The 20,103-nt window shown below is 41.9% G+C and overlaps 1 protein-coding gene across 2 annotated transcripts in view; it reads left to right on the top strand.

Annotated features, from left to right (window-relative positions):
* HSD11B1 (hydroxysteroid 11-beta dehydrogenase 1) overlaps positions 1-9,082 on the top strand; it is a 44,513-nt gene extending 35,431 nt beyond the window's left edge. For both annotated transcript variants that reach the window (XM_046683814.1, XM_046683813.1), the window contains exons 6-7: positions 6,928-7,071; positions 8,533-9,082. In XM_046683814.1, the coding sequence (XP_046539770.1) occupies positions 6,928-7,071; positions 8,533-8,762 (374 nt within the window). In that variant the 3' untranslated portion in view covers positions 8,763-9,082. The remainder of the gene's footprint in view (positions 1-6,927; positions 7,072-8,532) is intronic.
* The last annotated feature ends 11,021 nt before the right edge of the window (positions 9,083-20,103 follow it).

Genomic DNA, 20,103 nt, shown 5'->3' with positions numbered 1-20,103 from the left:
TATAAGCATAGAGAAAGAGGCAAAATGAGGAGGCAAAGGAATACATTCCAAGCAAGGGAACAGGACAAAACCCCAGAAAAAGAACTAAATGAAACAGAAACAAACAATCTACCTGACAAAGAGTTCAAACAAAAAGTCATAAGGATGCTCACTGATCTTGGGAGAAGAATGGATGAATACAATGAGAACATCAACAAATAACTGGAAAATATAAAAAAGAACCAATCAGAAATGAAGAATACAATACTGGAAATGAAAAATTCACTAGAGGGGGCCGGCTCTGTGGCCAAGTGGTTAAGTTCGCACGCCCCACTTCATCGGCCCAGGATTCGGATCCTGGGCACGGACATGGCATTGCTTGTCAGGCCGTGTTGAGGCAGCATCCCACGTCCCACAACTAGAAGGACCTGAAACTAGGATATACAACTGTGTATGGGGTGGGGGGTTGGGGAGATAAAGCAGAAAAAAAAAAAAAAGATTGGCATCAGTTGTTAGTCCAGGTGCCAATCCTTAAAAAAGAAAAAGAAAAGAAAAATTCACTAGAGGGACTCAATAGCAGAGTAGATGACACAGAAGAATGGATCAGTGAGCTGGATGAAAGACTAGAGGAAATCACCCAAGCTGAACAAATAAAAGAAAAAAAGAATTAAAAAAATGATAACAATCTAAAGGAAATCTGGGACAACATGAAGCACACTAACATTCATATTATAGGTGTCCCAGATGGAGAGGAGAGAGACAAAGGGGCAGAGAATCTATTTGAAGAAATAATAGCTGAAAACTTTCCTAACCTAAGGAAGGAAACAGACATCCAGGTACAGGAAGCATAGAGAGCACCAAACAAGCTAAACTCAAAGAAGCCCAACCAAGACACATTATAATTAAAATGTCCAAAATTAAAGATAAGGAAAGAATCCCAAAAGCCACAAGAGAAAGGCAACAAGTGACATACAAAGGAAACCCCATAAGGCTATCAGCTGACTTCTCAGCAGAAACCTTACAGGCAAGAAGGGAGTGGCACAATATATTTAAAGTGCTAAAAGGAAAAAATCTACAGCCAAGAATACTCTATCTGGCAAGGTTATCATTCAGAGTGGAAGGAGAGATAAAGACTTTCACAGACAAGCAAAAATTAAAGTAGTTTATCACCAAGAAATCAGTTTTATAAGAAATACCAAAGGGACTTATTTAAGTGGGAAAGAGAAAATCACAAACAAGGATAAGAAAATTATTTTTTTAAAAAAAAGGCAATAAAGTCACTGGTAAAGGCAAATAAACAGTAAAGGTAGCAGATCAACCACCTACGAAGAGACTATGAAGGTCAAAAGACAAAAGTACTAAAATTACCTATTTCAATGATAAGAGGGTAAAGGATATACACACATAGAAAAAGAAGCTAGATATGATATCAAAAACATAAAACGTGGAGAAGGGGAGTTAGAGAGCAGAGCTTTTATAAAGAGGTCAAACTAAAGAAACCATCAACTCAATATAGATTGCTATATACATAGGTTATTATATATAAACCTCATGCACAAAATCTGAGGAGAAGATGATATGAAGATGGAGGCAGAGATTGGAGCTACAAGGCAAGGAATGACAATTGGCAACAGACTTTAAAAGCTTGAAGAGATGAGGAAGAATTCTCCCCTAGAGCCTTTGGAGGGAACATGGCCCTGCTGATACCTTGGTTTTGGACTTCCAGCCTCTAGAGCTATGAGAGGGTAAATTTCTGTCGTCTCAAGCTGCCTCGTTTGTGGTAATTTGTTATGGCGACCCTAGGAAACTAATACAGACTAGGAGTGACTGCCCCTATCTATTTGTGGGTACCCTCATCTGTCAGCTCAGAAGTGAAAATAATATTGCTATTCATAAACTTTGCCTATTTGGGGGCTTGTCAAGCAGAGATAATCTTCTCCAACTCAGGAATGGCTGAATTTGACACATGGCTCCTGAAAAACACTCATATAAAGAACAGCAGAAATACCGCTTCTTAGAGGAAATCCCACCTAATACTTAAAAGTCTGGGCCTCTAGAGCCAAATTTGAATCCTGATTTGAGTCCTGGTTCTTCTACTCATTAACCATACAACTTTAGGCAATTATTTAGCCTTGAGACTTTAGCACATAAGAGCCAAATAAGTGTTAGCGCCTATTTAGTTCCAACTTTTAGATTATTTTGTTTTCTCTGTTCTGTGTGGCTGCTTGTCTTTGCTTACTTATGCTTTTCCATAGCTGGAAATGGCTACCCCTGTCTCAACCTTATGTGACCTTTTAATTCAATATCCAACAGCAGCTAATTAGAATCCTTATGTTGCTTATTTCAGTTTCTTTCTTTTCTTTTCTTTTCTTCTTTTTTTTTTTTTGGTGAGGATGATTGGCCCTGAACTAACATCTGTTGCCAATCTTCCCCTTTTTGCTTGAAGAAGATTGTCACTGAGCTAACATCCATGTCAATCTTCCTCTATTTTGTATGTGGGATGCTGCCACAGCATGGCTTGATAAGCAGTGTGTAGGTCCGTGCCCGGGATCCAAACCTGCAAACCCAGAACCCCGGGCTACCACAGCACAGTGCCCAAACTTAACCACTACATCACCTGGCTGGCCCCACTATTTCAGTTTCTTGAGAGAGACCATGATGTGTATTCAAGCCATTCTGCATATTAACTATCACTGGCCTGACCTTCTATGGCTGGGATGGCAAAATCTTTTTGAAGGGGATATGTGTGGGAAGGCAATGGCAAGCATCTCTAGTACACTGAAGCTTTTTTGTGCATGTGTGAGGAAGATCAGCCCTGAGCTAACAGCCGTTGCCAATCTTCCTCTTGTTTGTTTTTTTTCTCCCCAAAGCCCCAGCACATAGTTGTATATCCTAGTGGCATGTCATTCTAGCTCTTCTATATGGGACGCCACACAGCATGGCTTAATGAGCAGTGTGTAGGTCCATGCCCAGGATCCAAACTAGCAAACCCTGGGCTGCCAAAGCAGAGCACACAAACTTAATTACTTGGCCACGGAACCAGCCCCCACACTGAAGCTTTTTAAGTCTTATATATTCAAGCTTATTTCTATCTTCCTTCATAGCATAAGCCTTTGATTTCATGCTTTAAAAAGTTTCTCTTGCCTTGAGATTATATATTTACCATATTTTATTATTTCAATTTCCACATATACTCTCTAATGTAATTTGAATTTAGTTAGAATGGCATTTTTCTTTTCTCCAAGTAGCTAGCATCATGATTTTTCAAATAGCTCATACTTTTATCACCAATTTTAAATACTAAGAATAATAGTATTTACTAAATGCTTTCTATGTGCCAGAAGTTGTACTAAGTATATTACATGCATTATTCAGCTTAGAAGTATTGTTATCCATATATCACCGCTAAGAAATGGCATAGTTGGGATTCACATCATCTGACTCTGGAGCTCATACTCTTAAGCACTATGCTAGTCTTATAAATAATTTGGCTTGGGATCTATTCTTGGCTTAAATAATAAGGAAAATTATTGACATAAGTGGAAGTCCAGAAGCACTTCACAGTTGACTAGGCTTAAGCTCAGTGTCCTCATGATTCTCTTGGCTCTGCTCTCTTCCATGTGTGGCTTCATCCGCAGGCTCACAGTGAGATAGCTGCAGCACAAAAATGTCCAGTAGAAGAGAAACAGGATTGCTACTTTAAGCAACTCTCCCAGAAGAACAAAGAACTTTCCCAGAGACTCCAATGAAATTCTCCTCAAGTCCATTGGTCCAAAATGGGTCACGTGCTCAATCCTGTCTCAATCATGGGCAAGGAGGATGGGATTAAATAAATTACACAAACCCACCCCTAGAGCTTGAGATGGTATCAGCTTTCCTTTGGCCCACGGACTACATAAAAGTGAGGAAGACTATCAGTAAGGATGAGGTTCAGCTCTCTAACACAGAAAACCTAAAATAACAGTGGATTAAATAAGTTAAAAGTTAAATCAAGTCTAGAAGCAGGCAGTATAGGGTAAGGATGGTAGTTCCATGGTCACCCAAGTTCCCTCTTTCTTTCTCAATGCTCTGTCATTCTCAACATGTGGCTTCTGCTTCATGGTCCAAGATAGTTCTGGAGCCATAGCCGTTTTATCCACCTTCAGGCACCAAGAAGGAGGAAGGACTGGGAAAAGAGAGGCTGACTTCTGCTTTTAAGGGCATATCCCAGAAAACACATGATACACTTCAGTGTTTATAATCCACTGGACGGCACTTAGTCATTTGGCAACATCAGGCTCAAAGAAGCCAAGAAATGTGGACTTTATTCTGGATAGCTATAAACCGAGCCACACATCAGGGGTCGTATACTAAGGAAGGGCAGAAGATATACTGAGAGAATACTAGCAGTCTCTGCAACAGGTGGAAACATGAATTCAACTATGGTTCTGTTACAGAGGAAGAAAAGGGAACTAAATTCTGGTTAGGCCACCAAAAACGTGTCCTGCAGTCCCTCCTGGGTCTTTGGTCCAGCCCTGTACTAGATAATAGTCCAGTGGTATCAGAACTCTGGCTGGACATTCTGTGTCTCACACCCATTCCTGGAACTTGACTGTAGAGTCATCCCAAGCCAAAACTCATGATGAGGATGGAGTAAGAGTGGTTCCCTGAAGAGATTTGTATGGGTTTTTTATTCTTAAGAGTTCTTTATACATCAGGGATTGAGGATATTAAACTTTTGTCTAATACATTGCAAATGATTTTCTAGTTTATCATTTACCCTTTCCCTTTATAGTGATGTTATTATAGTTATTGTTTTGATGTATGGAAGTTTTACACTTTATATATCAAATATTATTTGCCTTTACATATTTTTTTAACTTTTCTGGTAGAATAATCTTTCCTAACCAAGGATCTGATAAATATTCACCTATATTATCCTCTTTCTCTGATTGAATTATTTTTTTATTAGTCAGAAGACGCATTCTGCTGCACACGTAACAAAAATTCCGCTTACAATCACTTCACACCTAATAGGAGTTCCTTTTTCTCAGGTAATGAAATGTTCACGGCTGGTTTGGTGGACTTATTATATCTTCAAGGATCCAAGCTCATTCCACATTTCTGTTCGATAATCCTTCATATGTAGCTTTTCCTCAAGTTCACGAATGACTGCTGCCATTCTGGGCATCACACCTGAAGTCCATTTAGGAGGAATGGGGAAGGGCAAAATGTCAGAGCTGTGTGTCACCTGAATCCATCAATTTTATCAGGAAATCCATATCTTTCCTGGAGATCCCATTTGTTAGATTTCTCATTGGCCAGAAGTAGATCACACGGCCACCCAAAAGAGCAAAAGAATCTTGAGGGGGTAAATATTTTTATCTGAACACGTTGCTGTCCTGAGCAAAATCAGATTCTATTATTTAAAAGGGGGAATTGGTATTGGGTAGACAACATCACCGGCCATAGTTTCCCTTCTAGAATTTTTTTTTTTTTTTTGGGCATAGGATATAAAATAAGGAACTAACAATTTTTTCCAATTAGTTAGCTAACTTTCCCAGCATCTTTATTGAATAAGCCATCCCTTCTCCACTGATCTGGCATGCAACTTCATTATATTTAAAAACTTATTGAGGTTCCAATTCCAATAATGGCAGAATGTTACGATAACATTTGGACAAAATATAGAAAACAACCATTGAAAGCACTGGAGAGAAAAAGCAAAAGCAGACAGAAACTCAAGAATTGTTGACCGTTGGAAGGATGAAATGACACTAGGTGACTTTCCCAATTTTATAGCTTATGCCTAAGTGCAGACCTCAATCAGTGCCATATCGGCAGTAGAAACCTGCCACCTTTTCTACCCGGAAGAACCAGAAGGAAGAGGGTGGGGTTTCTGCAGCAGCCAGAAAGTGAAGAGGGACATCCCGGAAAGGAAAGAGCCACAGTGGAGGAGCTCCAAATTCTATATGATTCTTTTCAAATCTCTATTTGTTCCCTGAACTACTCAGCAGCAGTGTGGATACCAAGAAGCCCAGTTAAGGTTAAATAATTAAACAGAGATTTTAGCTATTGCCTACTGCAAGAGACAGAAACAGAGTTCCAGCCAAGTTAACTGCCCACCTAAAAAAAATAAAAATCAATACTCTTGGGAGGAATTTGACAGAATCTAGAGACTGTACAATGTCTTATTCACAATATCAAGAATAGAATGCAAAATTACTGCACATACAAGGATAGACAATGTGACTGACACTCAGGAAGAAAGGCAATCAATGGAGATCAATCCTAAAATGACCCATATTTTGGAATTAGCAGATAAGGATTTTAAAGTAGCTATTATCACAATGCTCAGCCAAGAGTCTAAGGTCTCAGGCCACTTCTACTCCCTCTTCTTGGAAATGGTATAAAGAATAGGTTATCCTATCAGGCACATGTCTACATGTCCTCCCAAAAACTGGGCTGAAAATTAACCAGGCTGATGAAAGTAAGAAAGGTAGTTTTAGGTAGAAAAGCAAAGACAGGAGTTTTCATTCCCCTTGTGTAGAAAGTAAATCAATGATAGGTCACTGTGTTGGCAGAGAGCTCTTGCCAAACCCTTGGATGCCCAGCTCTCTTGGGTCAGAAGTAGAAGAGATAGCAGATGTGGGATTACATGGCTATTTTGCAGTCCCACTTATTTACCACCCTTACTAAATCAAACCAATTCTTCAATGAAGGTTTTCCGGCAGCCCATCCCACACCCTACCCAACTCTTTTCAACGGGAGTTTCTTTGATACCTTAATGATTTTTTTCTTTCAGAAGTTCAACACAGCATGATAATCTCTATAGGGAGTAGAGAGAAACTGACTCAAAGGGTAAAAGGACCTCACAGGGGTTAAAAATCCTGTTATAGATAAAGCAAAGATCAGCTGTGTCAAAAGCCGAAAATGGTCACCTTGTTAATCCATTTCTTTATCATTTAGGGAAAATGGCTAATCCACTTGTTGCTCCCTATTCTGGAAGCAAGTTTGCTCTGGATGGGTTCTTCTCCTCCATCAGGGAAGAATATTCAGTGACCAAGGTCAATGTGTCGATCACTCTCTGCATCCTCGGCCTCATAAACACAGGTAAGATCAAGAGACTGGAATAAGCAGCCTGCAGATGGACTGTCTGCCTTATTATTTTGAGTAAAGAAGGTGCTGAATTCTCTGACTCATATATAAAACACTAAAAACCAGTGAGAGCACTAGTCCTCATTTAATGAAGCACTTCTCTCACTGGTGGAGACTCTGACTGCTCTCTGACCTTTCCTTCCATTCTGATCACCGAGTATGCTGAGTGACACCACATTCATCACCTAACCCTATTCTGAACAGCTTATGTCCTCATGGACACTCAATGGCCATTACATATGAGACTGATCAAATACAAGTTTGTTTTTCTCAATAACATCACCAGTAATAAGACATACCTATATCACGAACCCTTTGATAGGATGCACTGAGAGGACACAGCATCATTCTTATGGTATTCTTGCCAAAAATGCAGAACCTCACTCCAAGTATAAGAGAACAATGGACAAACCCAAACTGAGGTACATTCTACAAAACAATTGATAGTACTCTTCAAAAGTGTCAAGGCCATGAGAGCCAAGGAAAGATGGAAGAACTGTCACAGATTGGAGGGAAAATAAGAAATTACTACTAAGTGCAATCCTGGATAATAGCCTGGAACATAAAAGGATATTAGTGAAAAAATAAGGTCTATAGTTTAGTTAGTAGCATTGTTCCAATTCTGTCATACCTGTTCTTGATAATTGTACCAGTGGTTATGTATGATGTTACGATTAGGGAAAGCAGGGTGAAGGATATAAGGGAATACGCTGCACAATTTTTACAACTTTTCTGTAAGTCCAAATGCAAGATTATCTAAAACATGTGGCAGATAGGATAAGAAAACTTTATTCAAAGAGTAGTGGAGCAAATTGAGTAGTAGTTACAGAACAAGAGAGAGAGAGAAAAAGACAGAGACACACCGTGAAACAAGAAGGAGAGAGAGAAAAGCTGTGTAAGGACACGAAAATTTGGAAGGAAAAGGCAACGACAGAGTTTCCTTCTAAATGAAAGTGGTTAGTGTTAACAAGGGAGCACTTGTCCATCACTTCCTTTTACAAGTCAGTAAGTCATTATCATACAGCACTCTGTTTTTGCCCAGTGACACCTCCCATTAGCTATGGGGTCATCATATAACTTCTATCCTCATTCTGTTCCCCCACATTATTCCCTTACTCCAACCAAAACATCCAAGAGAAGAGCATGATTCAAATCTCTCAGCTAATCACCTCTAGCTGTCCCCAAAAAACCATCACCCAGGAGTACAAGGCCTGTACTAACATGAAGCCTCTCTTTGCCCAACAGTCCCTAAACATAACCAGTCCTCTCCACATATTCCTGATTGGGCCTGTGGGCTTTGCAGAGCAAGCACTAGCAAATAGCCCCTAACCGCTAAGCTATTGGTGTCTGTAGGCCTTCCAACACGTAGACTCTACTAGTCTTGAATAACTCTACTCTTCTCTTGTCATTCTACAGAGACAGCCATGAAGGCAGTTTCTGGGATACTTGACACAAATGCATCTCCAAAGGAAGAATGTGCCCTGGCGATCATCAAAGGGGGAGCTCTGCGCCAAGAGGAAGTATATTATGGCAGCTCAGTCTGGACCTTTCTCCTGCTGCGAAACCCAGGGAGGAGGATCCTGGAATTTCTCTCCTTAAGAAGTTACAATATGGATAAATTTATAAACAACCAGGCACTTCCTTAGGGCTGGGCATGATGAGGGAGCTTGGGACTGTTCTGCCTGATATTTATCTGAGCTCCATCCATGAAGGCATCTCGCCAGAGAGATAAATGAGTGTCCCCAGAGAGTTGCAAGTCATGTGTCACATCTCACAATTTGAAGGAGTTCCTCTAACACTTGTACAGTGGAAATGTAATTATAATGAATGTCATGAATCTGCAGTTGTAAAATTGATAGTGACCATAGGTATAATTACAAGATAGTTATATCAAATTTACCTCATATATAATAGTGTTACGATGCTTAATACAATATTAATTATAATAAAGGTCATCTAAACTTTATACATTCATAACTGGTAGCTATAACTTCAGATCATTCAGTATGGTTCCTTTAAAACCATAACCTACACAAGTGAAATTTTTCAATGTTCATTTCTTATTTTGTGGTCCGAACTTTTTGTCTCTTCTTGAGTTGAGGAAATCACCCTGCTCTTCACTTAGTGGACATGATGTCTTTACCATTTTCTATATTTCAGATACTCTTTATATTAATTTATTATGCTCCTTCGGGAAGGAGAACACCGGGCTATAACTCACTAGGGCTAACCCACGGAAATGGCAGTCCCTGGAAACTTGAGCCACAGAACCTATGCCCAGTGATTACACTCAGAGTGGATCAAACATCAACACTTTACATGTGAATGCTCCACTGTACATTAGAAGTTCAGACAGAAGGGGTTGGAGTCCAAATCCTGCCACTCACACATTTAGTCATTCATTCATTCAACAATATTTATCAAACACACGCTGGGCATCACCTGACTACAACCAAATAGGAAATAAATCATCAGCTATATTAACAACCCACCAAATCGCTATATTGGTCAGGTCCACAAAAGGTAACAGATGGCAAATTGAATGATTTTAGTAAAGTTTAATAAAAAGGGGTTTATTTACAAAAGTGTGGGCAGGGTTATAGGGCAATCACAAGAGATAATGTAGTATCTCATTGCTAGTTGCAGCTGTTTCCAACCCGAGACCCACCAGAGGGACAAGAGAGAACTGTTATGAGAACCCAGAGACAGAAAGAACTGGAGAATGCCACAGGACAGGAGTTTTGACATTCAGTTAAGGGATGCAACCAGTTCACCAAGGATCGTGAAGGAGGGATGTGGGAGAATAAATACCCCAGCCTCGCTCTCTTCCCTCCCTCTGATTTCTTGCTGGTATTTCCTACTAGCTGAACAGAGGGGCAAGGGAGCAGGTTGATATAAACCATACAGGTCAGCTTCCTCATGCACAGAGCAGATGGAAAAAAATGGAGAGTGTTCTGGAGGAACAGCTGGAATATATCCAGCATGAAGCAACAGTCCCAAATGTAGGGTTTCCATGGTAAGTGATGCTGGAACACAAGACATGGACTTGGAAGCGTAGAGGAAATTTCCTTTTCCTGCCTCTTAACCTAAATGGCTGAGCAGCAGAACAGATTGGAGTCCATGGAGCCTGCCAGCCACGTGGACAAGGAGCTGGGTCGAAGACTGTGACTATGGTTGGACTTTTCCTAGAAGGACAGCCTTCCCAGGCTATGCTCAGTGCAAAGGAGCAGGAGAGACCTAACTGCACCACAAGAGACAGAGCCAGATGGAGACTGTGTTGTGTTTTATGACCAACCACATGCTGTTGGTCTAAGCAGTTATGAAGACCACCCCACTTCAAGGAGAAGGAATAGAGATCCCACCTCTTGATAGAGAAGTGTCACGTCACATCGTAAGAGGAGCATGTGGAATAGGATATATATTGGCGTATCCACCTTTGGAAAATACCGTCCCTACTAGAATGTCAGGTCCATGAGGCAGGAGTTTTGTCTGCTTAATTCACTGTATCCCTATGTGCCTGGCACTTCGGTGCTGAATCAGAGAAGACCATGAGATGTCTGAATGCAAGTGATAAACTGTTGTTCCAGTCCCAGATTCAAGGGCTTCTGTGGATGACACAAACGGGGCAAGAAGCCAGGTTTGTAAGAACAGAGGCCCTGCAGGTTGTCAACCAGACAGGGGCAGGAGGCTGAGTAGGAGGAAAGGAGATGAATGCCGAGACACGAGCATGATTAGATGACAAATTTACAGCCAAAGTCAGATTAAAATTAGTTTTGCCTTCACCTTTAACTTTTAGTTCTCCTTAGGCCCAAAGACATATTAAGACTTCAGCCTGTGTTCAGTATAAATCAGCTGCTCCCTGATGCTGCTCACTTGTCACTTATTGGATGGCATGGGGAAAGCAAGAGAAGCTATGGAACAGTATTTATGTAGTTAATAAACTAAACCTTTGGTCTTTCCAAGGGTGTGTTGGTAAATGTTTTACAATTGGCTCTCTAGAAAAAGAAAAAAGTCCTGATTTGTAAAATTTGCCTGCTTCCATGCCTGCTGGTAAATACTCTCGCCATGGCCAATTTCAAACCACAGGTTGACATCACTGAATGTGTATTAGAAGAGAGATGCCCCATCAGCTCTCTCAAATCTGTATAGCCAGCTCCAGCACACCACCCTGACTTTCCCTTTCCACATTCCTGATAGAATTAACTATTCTTAAAGGCCCAGCTCAATGCCTCGCTCCTCCTCCAAGGACTTGAACATGACAGGAAAGCTTGTTTCTACGATTGGTGGGGAAGGAGGGGGAGCAAGGGCTCCCAAAGCCAGGGGATGCTTACACTGTTCATCTCTGAGGGCATCAGCATCTCTCATGAAGTCAACAGCCTTGACCAAAGTGTCAGCGAATTCTGCAGTCATGACATTCATGTTTGCTAGCACTCATTCCCCTAGGAGTAAGTGAATAACCCACAGACAGCAGCTGAATCAAGTAGAGATCTCCTTTCCTCTCATGATAAAAATTCTGGGAGGGGCAGACCAGGGCCTTCAGGGAGCCAGGTTCCTACCGTCTTCCAACTATTCATCCTCCTCCTTGTCTCTGTGGGTTCACAAGATAGCTGCTCCACTTTCAGCATTGAGCTGTGTTTCAGGCAAGAGAAAGAAAAATGTGAAGGGCAAAGATGCACAGTAGCTGAATCTGACCCCTGATAAAGGGCAAACCAGAAAGCCCCATCCAGGACTTCAGCTCACATCCCATGGGTTAGAGTCATGTCCTGTGACCACCCCTCCCTTCAAGAGAGATTGAGAAACGAAGTTTTCAGCTGAGCACACACCCACCCCAAACAAAACTGGGATTCTTTCAGGCCACGAGAAGTGTTTGTCACAAACATAAATCACGACAGAAATAAGGAGATACACAACCAGAACAGAAGAGCACAATTCCTAAGATGTCAGCCTCCTAACCATGGTGACAGGATCCACTCCCACTGACCATCTGCATGATCCTAATTGGTCACAGCTTCCCCCATGCTGAAGAACATTCTAGGCCTCCCACTTCTTCCAATTTCCCTGTGAGAAACTATGATTCCTTTCCCGTAGTAAAGAATGTAATGAAAGGCCCTAGATATCAATTAACGGGGAGCCTGAGTTGACCTCGGAGACAGTGACTCACATTGGCACAGGGGACAGTCATCCCAACTGCTGTTCCTGGAGAGCTCTTTCCAAGGACAGTTAAGTTCCACCTCACCAGAGGCTATTCACACAGGCTGAGCCTTTCTGCTTGGCTAGACAGCTCTGGGCCAGGATCTCAGATCCACCCCTAGAGTCCATGCCAAGCTTCAAAGACTCTCCAGAACAGCGGTCTCCGAAAGTTTACTCATTATTAAAAAATCATTAGGCGTGTATATTTTTAATAGCTATATAGTTACTATTTATATAATATATGCATGCAATATTTACTAGCATAAAACATATGCAAATTAGAAATCTTAAAAAGACAAGATAAAAAATAAAGAGAAATTCTAATATTTTTTCCTCACACCCCAGTAGTTCCTCCAACATGTCCCCTTTGGAGACCTGGCTCAAAGTTGTGTTAGAGAAAGAAGGCAGTATATCTTGTCCTCCAAACCAATCCTTTGGGATCTGAGTGACAGGCCAAATCTTGCTTTGGTTCAGGGTGAGCTCCCATTTCCCACTCAGGGTGCTACATGTAGGGTAGAACTCATCACCCCTTCTGGCATTGCCTGCTGTCCGGGGAATCTGCCAAGAACCCACATCCTTCTTCATCAGTGCCCAGCCCAGAGCACTGGGACACATATGCTAATCAAGTCCCACAAGCATCCTTTAATTTCTCAAGGGAGGAACGCAAACCAAACTAATTTGCCATATTAAGGGAAAAGAAAAATACATTGGCCACCCCAATACAGTGCTCATGATGTCTCACAATGTCTTCAGCAACTCTGCCTCCAGTGTCAACATCTCAGCACCCCTGGATCTCCCTCCCACCTCAGAGGGTGACCAGTTCATGGAGAATGCCAAGGAAAGTGAGGATATCCCTTTCATGCTAAATCCTCCCCCTGTTAGCAATTCTTAACCTGAGTTCTCCAGGTGTTAGACCTAGAAGTCCGCTAGTTACACTTGGAACGTGTCTAAATTCTCTCACTTTTAAAGGGCGGGAGAAGGTGGGACATGGATGGGGACAGGGTAAATGTGAAAAGAAAAGCCAGATGAGAAAAGAGAGAATTTTCAAAAAAGGTAAAACAGAACTTAGAACCTCAATGCCCACAGGCAAAAAAGCCAGGAGAAGCAGAATTAAGTCTGCACAGATCCAGAACACACAGGGTGAAGACACACACCGAGAAAAAAAGGTAATGCCATAGAAGAAAGGAAAGGGGAAAATGGATTCTTAAAAAATAGAAAAGTGCCAGGTGAACACCCGCTGAGTTAGGGAGGCTTTGGAGATGGGAGTGTCTGGGAAGGAGGATAAGGAAACGGAAGCCACAGGGGAGGGCACATTGGCAAGTTGCATGACCTGGAACCAGGGTGGAAACTGGGGACAGATTAAAAGACCCACACCAGTGAGGGCTGAGGCCTGAAGGATTCAAGAACTAGCAGTGTCGGCCTGTTTCTCTGTGCCATGACCGGCTGTCCAGGACTGTCGGGTTGGTGGGCTTCAGGACCTCCCTCACACTGTCCTTGAACAGTCCTGTGGCATCCGGAGTGGACAAAGAGCTACCTCATGCCAAGACCAAAGAGCAAGGCTGTCCTAACCAAAGCCTTTTCCGTTTCACCAGCCTCCCTCTTTACCTGCGTGGGAGGCAGCGCCACCCAGTGGCTGACTGTAGTGGTGTACTGCACTACGCCACAATTTCTTCCCCCAGTGAACCCAAATTCCACCCCAAGGCTACCATCACCTCCTCCCCAGTGTGCCTACTTGTGAGTCACTGCTTAGGGCGGATGAACAGACCTAGAGGAGGTGGGGCAGGACTCAGGCATCTGGTAGGGCCGCCTGGCCCTAGCAGCTAAGAAACCATTGGCTTTCAGCTGTGGGGAGGTAGATTTGTTCAATAGCGACAGCTAGTGGTCAACCTCAAAAGCGAGGTGCTCTGAGCCTCAAAGACAGCATAAGGCATGAAGAGATCAAGAGAGATTCTTGTGGGGCTGGCCCCGTAGCCAAGGGTTAAGTTCGTGTGCTCTGCTTCGGTGGCCCAGGGTTTCACTGGTTCGGATCCTGGGCACAGACCTAGCACTGCTCAAGCCATGCTGAGGCGGCGTCACACATGGCAGAACTAGAAGGACCTACAACTAGAATATAAAACTATGTAGTGGGGGGCTTTGGGGAGAAGGAAAAAAAAAACAGGAAGATTGGCAACAGATGTTAGCTCAGGGCCAAGCTTTAAAAAAAAAAAAAAGATTCTTGGCTTCCAGTGGAGGCTGGCATAAAATGATACCCAGAAAACCCAAATTCTTTAAAGGACTCTGGCTACCTCCCCAGCCACATCTCACGCCACCTGTCCTGTCTTTGATTCCTCAAGGACACAGAACTGCTGGTCCTGTGAAGTCACCCTATTCCCACCATGTCTTTGCCCATGCCATCTCTTCTGCCCAGAAGGCACTCCACTCCCCTCATCGTCTGCTTAACTCCTGCGCATCCTTTAAGACTCAGCTCAACCATTACCTACTTTAGGAAAAGTTTATTCCCTTCCACCAGGGCCCACCCCTCAAGGCTGGGATGGGTGCTCTCTCACCCCTATCCCGTGCCTCTATAATTTTCTGTATTTATCTATCACTTGAGTTCACTACAGCCTAAATTTACATTTAAAATTGTGTTATGTGGGGCTGGCCCCGTGACTGAGTGGTTAAGTTTGTGCGCTCCGCTGCAGGCGGCCCAGTGTTACGTTGGTTCGAATCCTGGGCCCGGACATGGCACTGCTCATCAAGCCGCTCTGGGGCAGCGTCCCACATGCCACAGCTAGAAGGACCCACGACGAAGAATATACAACTATGTACTGGGGAGCTTTGGGGAGAAAAAGGAAAAAATAAAATCTTTAAAATTGTGTTATGTAACTATGTGAAAGTACTTACTTACTCATTGTTGCATCCCTACTACTGAATACAGATCTTTGCCTATATAGTCATGTGCCACATAATGGCGTTTTGGTCAACGACGGACGACGTATACCACACTGGTCCCATAAGATTAGTATGATATAGCCTAGGTGTGTAGAAGGCTATACGATCTAGGTTTGTGTAAAAACGCTCTATGATGTTCATGCGATGAAGAAATCACCTAACGACGCATTTCTCGGAACATATCCTGGTTGTTAAGTGATGCATGAGTGTATGTGGCACATGATAAATGTTTGAGAAATAAAGGACTCATAGATCCCAATACTGAGAAAGGCTTTAGAGAAAATGGAGACTCATGGGGACAAAACAGTTTTGCATTTCAAAAGAGAGGTGTAGATGGATTTAAAATTCATTTTGCAGGATTCCAAACCATTCCTCTTTCCACCACACCACCCTATTTTTGCCCCTCTGCTAACACCCAGCAACACAGGGCCCTCAAGCTGTCGGGAGAGCCCCCCACCCCTCAGCAACTCTCCTGACCTCGCCATCTTCAGCTATGCCCTAAACCCCAGCTCTATTCCTTCCTGCCCGCTTCCTGCAAAACTGTCTCATCAGAACTAAACTGCTTCTTCACGAAACTGCTCCAGCATATCCACTCCTGGGATTTTAGCCTAAAGGAAATATTTTAAAAGAAGAAAAACACGTCACTGCATTCATGAAATTGCTCATTTGCAGCACTGCCTGTAAAAGCTAAAAATTAGAAATGACAAAAATCTCCATGTAAATAAAATTAACTCCTCCGTATAATCTCCATATGGATAAAATTATTGATCACATCATGCAAAAACTAAAAAGGTATCAACACATTTGGATGATTTTTTTTACTTCATTTTATTAGTAAACACTTCCATAGTACTTACTATGCTGAGGCACTCTTCTACTGTGTGAATATTAATTCATTTAATCCTCAAAACAGCCCCAGGAGGGAGAAGCTGTTATGATTCCCATTATTTATTCCAGAATATGTTTGGTTTGATCTGATATAAAATAGAAGTTAAATGGCCTACAAGACACTTATTTGGGTGGACACTGTGAAGCCCCTTAAATATTTTTGCTTCATGTAGGGTAGTGTAACACATATTCTTAAAAGAACTTGGTCAGTTGACTTGAGTTGAGTGAGTTTGCAAGCTTACATATATTAACTTTTGCCATCATTCCATGGATGTGTTACCAAAGCAGGATCGTTTTTCCCCATTGCCCAGAAAGCCAACCACCAAGATAACGAGATTGCAGCAGAGAAAGGCAGCCAAGAGAGGAGGTGGGAGCATCACTCTCAGGTCTGCCTCCCCGAAAATGGGGACTCAGGGATATTTATAGGGTAGGGGGCAAGGTGGCGTGAAGAGTGGAAATAGATGCTTAGAGGTGAGGCAATTTATGATCTGTGCAAGTGTAGTCAAGCTTCACGCTTCTTCATAGGACGTCTGTTCAGAAAATGGTGGCGTTACCATGATCTGAGGTTAGAGTTTTTAGCTCCTTGATGTCAAAAAGGTCACTTATCGAGAATTTGGGCAGGCCCAGTTGTGGGGTTGGTGGCCTCAACCAGCCTGAACTGGACAAGGGGTCTCAGTTCCTGAAAAACCACTCTTAATTACTCTGTTGATAAGAGGGGGTCAGTTGAACTGGTCCTGGAGGGCCCATGCTTACAGATGAAGAGGTTCCACATTTATTAATCTTTCGAAGTGATGATTTTATATGTTTTTTATCCTATGGATGTAGTTATGAAATTATATCAGACAAAATTATATCAGACAAAAATTCACTGCAGCTACTCATTCATATTCCTACAACTGTAGGTCTGAGTGAAGATCTGTCTCATCAACCATTAATAAGTCACAAGGGCAGATGCTCCAAATTGCAGGTGTTCCTAAAACAATAGTGACAGATAACATTTATTGAGTGCTTTGTGAATGTTAAGTCTTGTAATCCTAAAGTAATCCTGTAGTGTAGGGATTATCATTATAGCCTTTTTATGGAGGAGGAAACTGAGATATAAAGAGGTTCAATAATTTACTACACTCAAACAGGTAGTAAATAATGAAGTCAGGCTTCCAACTCAGGCTGTAGGCTTCAGAGTGAGCAACAGCCATGGAAAGCAGTGTCACATGTGATATATAAAGTCATCTTGTTACAAAATTGAAAGTTCTCGCAACTCTGAATTAATCACTGCAATTACAGGAAATTATTGTAAACCATATTCATTTTTCTTATTAATTTGTCTATTAAATTGTATTTACCGGTGTTAATAATTATCCTGAGGAATGCTAGGTAGACATGGCTACTGTTCAATAATAAGGAAATTATTAAACAGATTGTGGTACATTAACATTATGAAGTATCATGACAACACTAAAAGGTAAAGAGATAAAAATATGAAAAATATGTATAATATAGTCCCAAGTGGAAAAACAAACACATAATTGTAGATTCTCTACACTTAAAATATGTGACAGAGAAAAAGATACGTGTATATGGACAAAAACTAGAAGGGAATGTGAACAATGTGAAACTAATTTGTGTTTGGTGATAGGATTAAGATTTTTTTTTATTTTAAAAATTCTTTTATGGTATCATATTATAATTTTTATAAAAATGAACAAAAGAAATAAAAGAAAATCTGAATGCTTTCTGACCCATTTCTCCACCAATCTGCCTTCATTCTGAATCTTCAAAGCAAGCCCCTGAAGATCTCTGCAGAGCAGGCTGACAGTGAGCTAATGTGTCAGCACGTTGGTGAGATCAGTTCGGGTTCAATTTTACTGCATCGAGTTAAATATCCTCTGTTACGGATCACAGATTGTGCTGAGCATAGAACAGAGCGGAAGGGTAAGCGTAGAAATGTGTAAAATGTATTGAAAAGGCTGTGGAGGATATTTCAGTTTGCAATGTGAGGCCACCTGTTAAATAGTTAGGATAGTTTAACAGAGGCTGTAGCAAAAATGACAGTTTAACCAAGAAGGAAAATTGGCAGTTTCAGAAAGAGGATAACACTACCAAATAAGCTAATTTTTCTAGAGAGCAAGCGTTGCGGGATTAGAGCGTCAGCAAGTACAGTCGCTATCCTTGGGGCTATCAGAATTCCGGGCTTAAGACAAAGGTAATGGTTCTGACTGCCTAGGCTGTCAGGGAAAAACAATAAAGAAATCAAGTAAGTGAAAGTATATTTTAGTGAATGGAAGCTTCATATTTTTAATTTTTTGTGAAATGATTTTTGGTAGCTGGGTAATTTACATAAGTATGCTTTTTTAAATAAATAACGTGGTTTTTAGTGATAACTGAGAGTTCTCAGAGTTCTCTTATTGGACAACTCACACACACACTGGAGAGAGGAGGATGGTGCTTTAATTGATCCTTAAAAACCAGGAATTTTTAAAGTTTAGACAGCGGTATTGCATACCTAGGGGACACGTCAGTATGATATCTGACTGAGAAGTAAGTCTTATTTCATATTCTTGCAGGCCCAAGGGGACACAATCTGAAATGAAGATGAAAGGAGAAGAACCAAGTCACTCTGAGGATTTTTCCTTTTGGTCCAAATGGAGACAGGTGCCTGGGAAGCCCTCCTTTTTCTGGTCTACCTTACTCTTTCCCGTCTGTCAGTTCTATAACACATACACACACACACACCCCTCCCCCGCCCCTCCTCAGGCCTGAAGTTTCATGCTGTCAAGACCCTTCAAGGTCAAAACTGGTAAGACCATCCTTCTCAGGAGACTAAGATGAAAAGTAATTTGTCTTTCTCAATGCTGGGACCCTCAAGAATGGATCCACTGTTAGCTGTGCCTTAGGGTTAGGCCTTTCAGATTCTTAGCATCTACACAACAGACAAATCTCTTGCTAATACTGATCATCTCTTACAGCGTAACTTTGAGGTTTCATTACAGTAAAAAGCCCTCTATCAACAATGATGACACAAAGTGACCAAAGAGAAGAAAAGGTCTCAGAACTCTGTCCTGCCCCAAATGTACAGTCGTAACTCCACTGTAGCGAGGCAACCTTGCAAATGTAGGAGTTAGGGAAATAGTTATCTTCTTCCTGATGACTTTAGACTGTGTCACCTCTAAGAAGGAATATTTGTCCTTGGGATGTTTGTGTGGACATCTTATCAAACAGTTGCCAGGGAGACACTCGGAAGACTAAAAAGAAGAGTCTGCAAGTCACTGGTTGGGGAGAACTTGCACAAGAGCAGGCTTCAGTGTGCTCCCCTGAGCCACTCTGCAGGACTTGGAGTTCCATGTTCCCCTCACCACCCGCTCCTGCCACTTTCTGCAAAACTTGGGGTGACAAGGCCACCACGGACTATCCTGTTGACAGTGTCTGTGGCGTTGTTCTAAAATGAGTAACTTAGGCTCAAGGAATGCAGTGCTGAGAAAATGTTGGAGGGAGTGTAGTGGGGGATTCTAAGAGAAGAACAACTCTTTTTCGTTTTTTTCTGGGGAAGATTAGCCCAGAGCTAACATCTGTGCCAATCCTCCTCCACCTTATATGTAGGTCACCACTACAGAATGGCTGATGAGCAGTGTAGGTCCGTGCCCAGGATCTGAACCCGCGAACCCCAGGCCACAGAAGCAGAGCGGGCCAAACTTAACCACTATACCATGGGGCCAACCCCAAAGGCAAGAACCACTCTTATGGACAATGTTGCCATTTCCCAAAAGATGAATAGGGGAGTCATCCAATAGGGTGGGAGGGGGAACACGATTAGAACTAGTAGCACCCATGTGGGGAGCCCCATAAAGGGTTTAACTTCTTAGTGCTCTCTCTTGAAGTATGGAATATTAAGTGATAGTAGCATACAGTTTAAATATTTTCCTTTTGTAATTGGAATTCCCTTCAGTTAACCCAACCCTACAATAAAATCTGATAATCCCA

The sequence above is a fragment of the Equus quagga genome, chromosome 13 (assembly GCF_021613505.1).
Source record: "Equus quagga isolate Etosha38 chromosome 13, UCLA_HA_Equagga_1.0, whole genome shotgun sequence".
NCBI classification, from domain to species: domain Eukaryota; kingdom Metazoa; phylum Chordata; class Mammalia; order Perissodactyla; family Equidae; genus Equus; species Equus quagga.
Note: the sequence above shows the minus strand (reverse complement) of the source record. Positions and strands in the feature narration are given on the sequence as shown.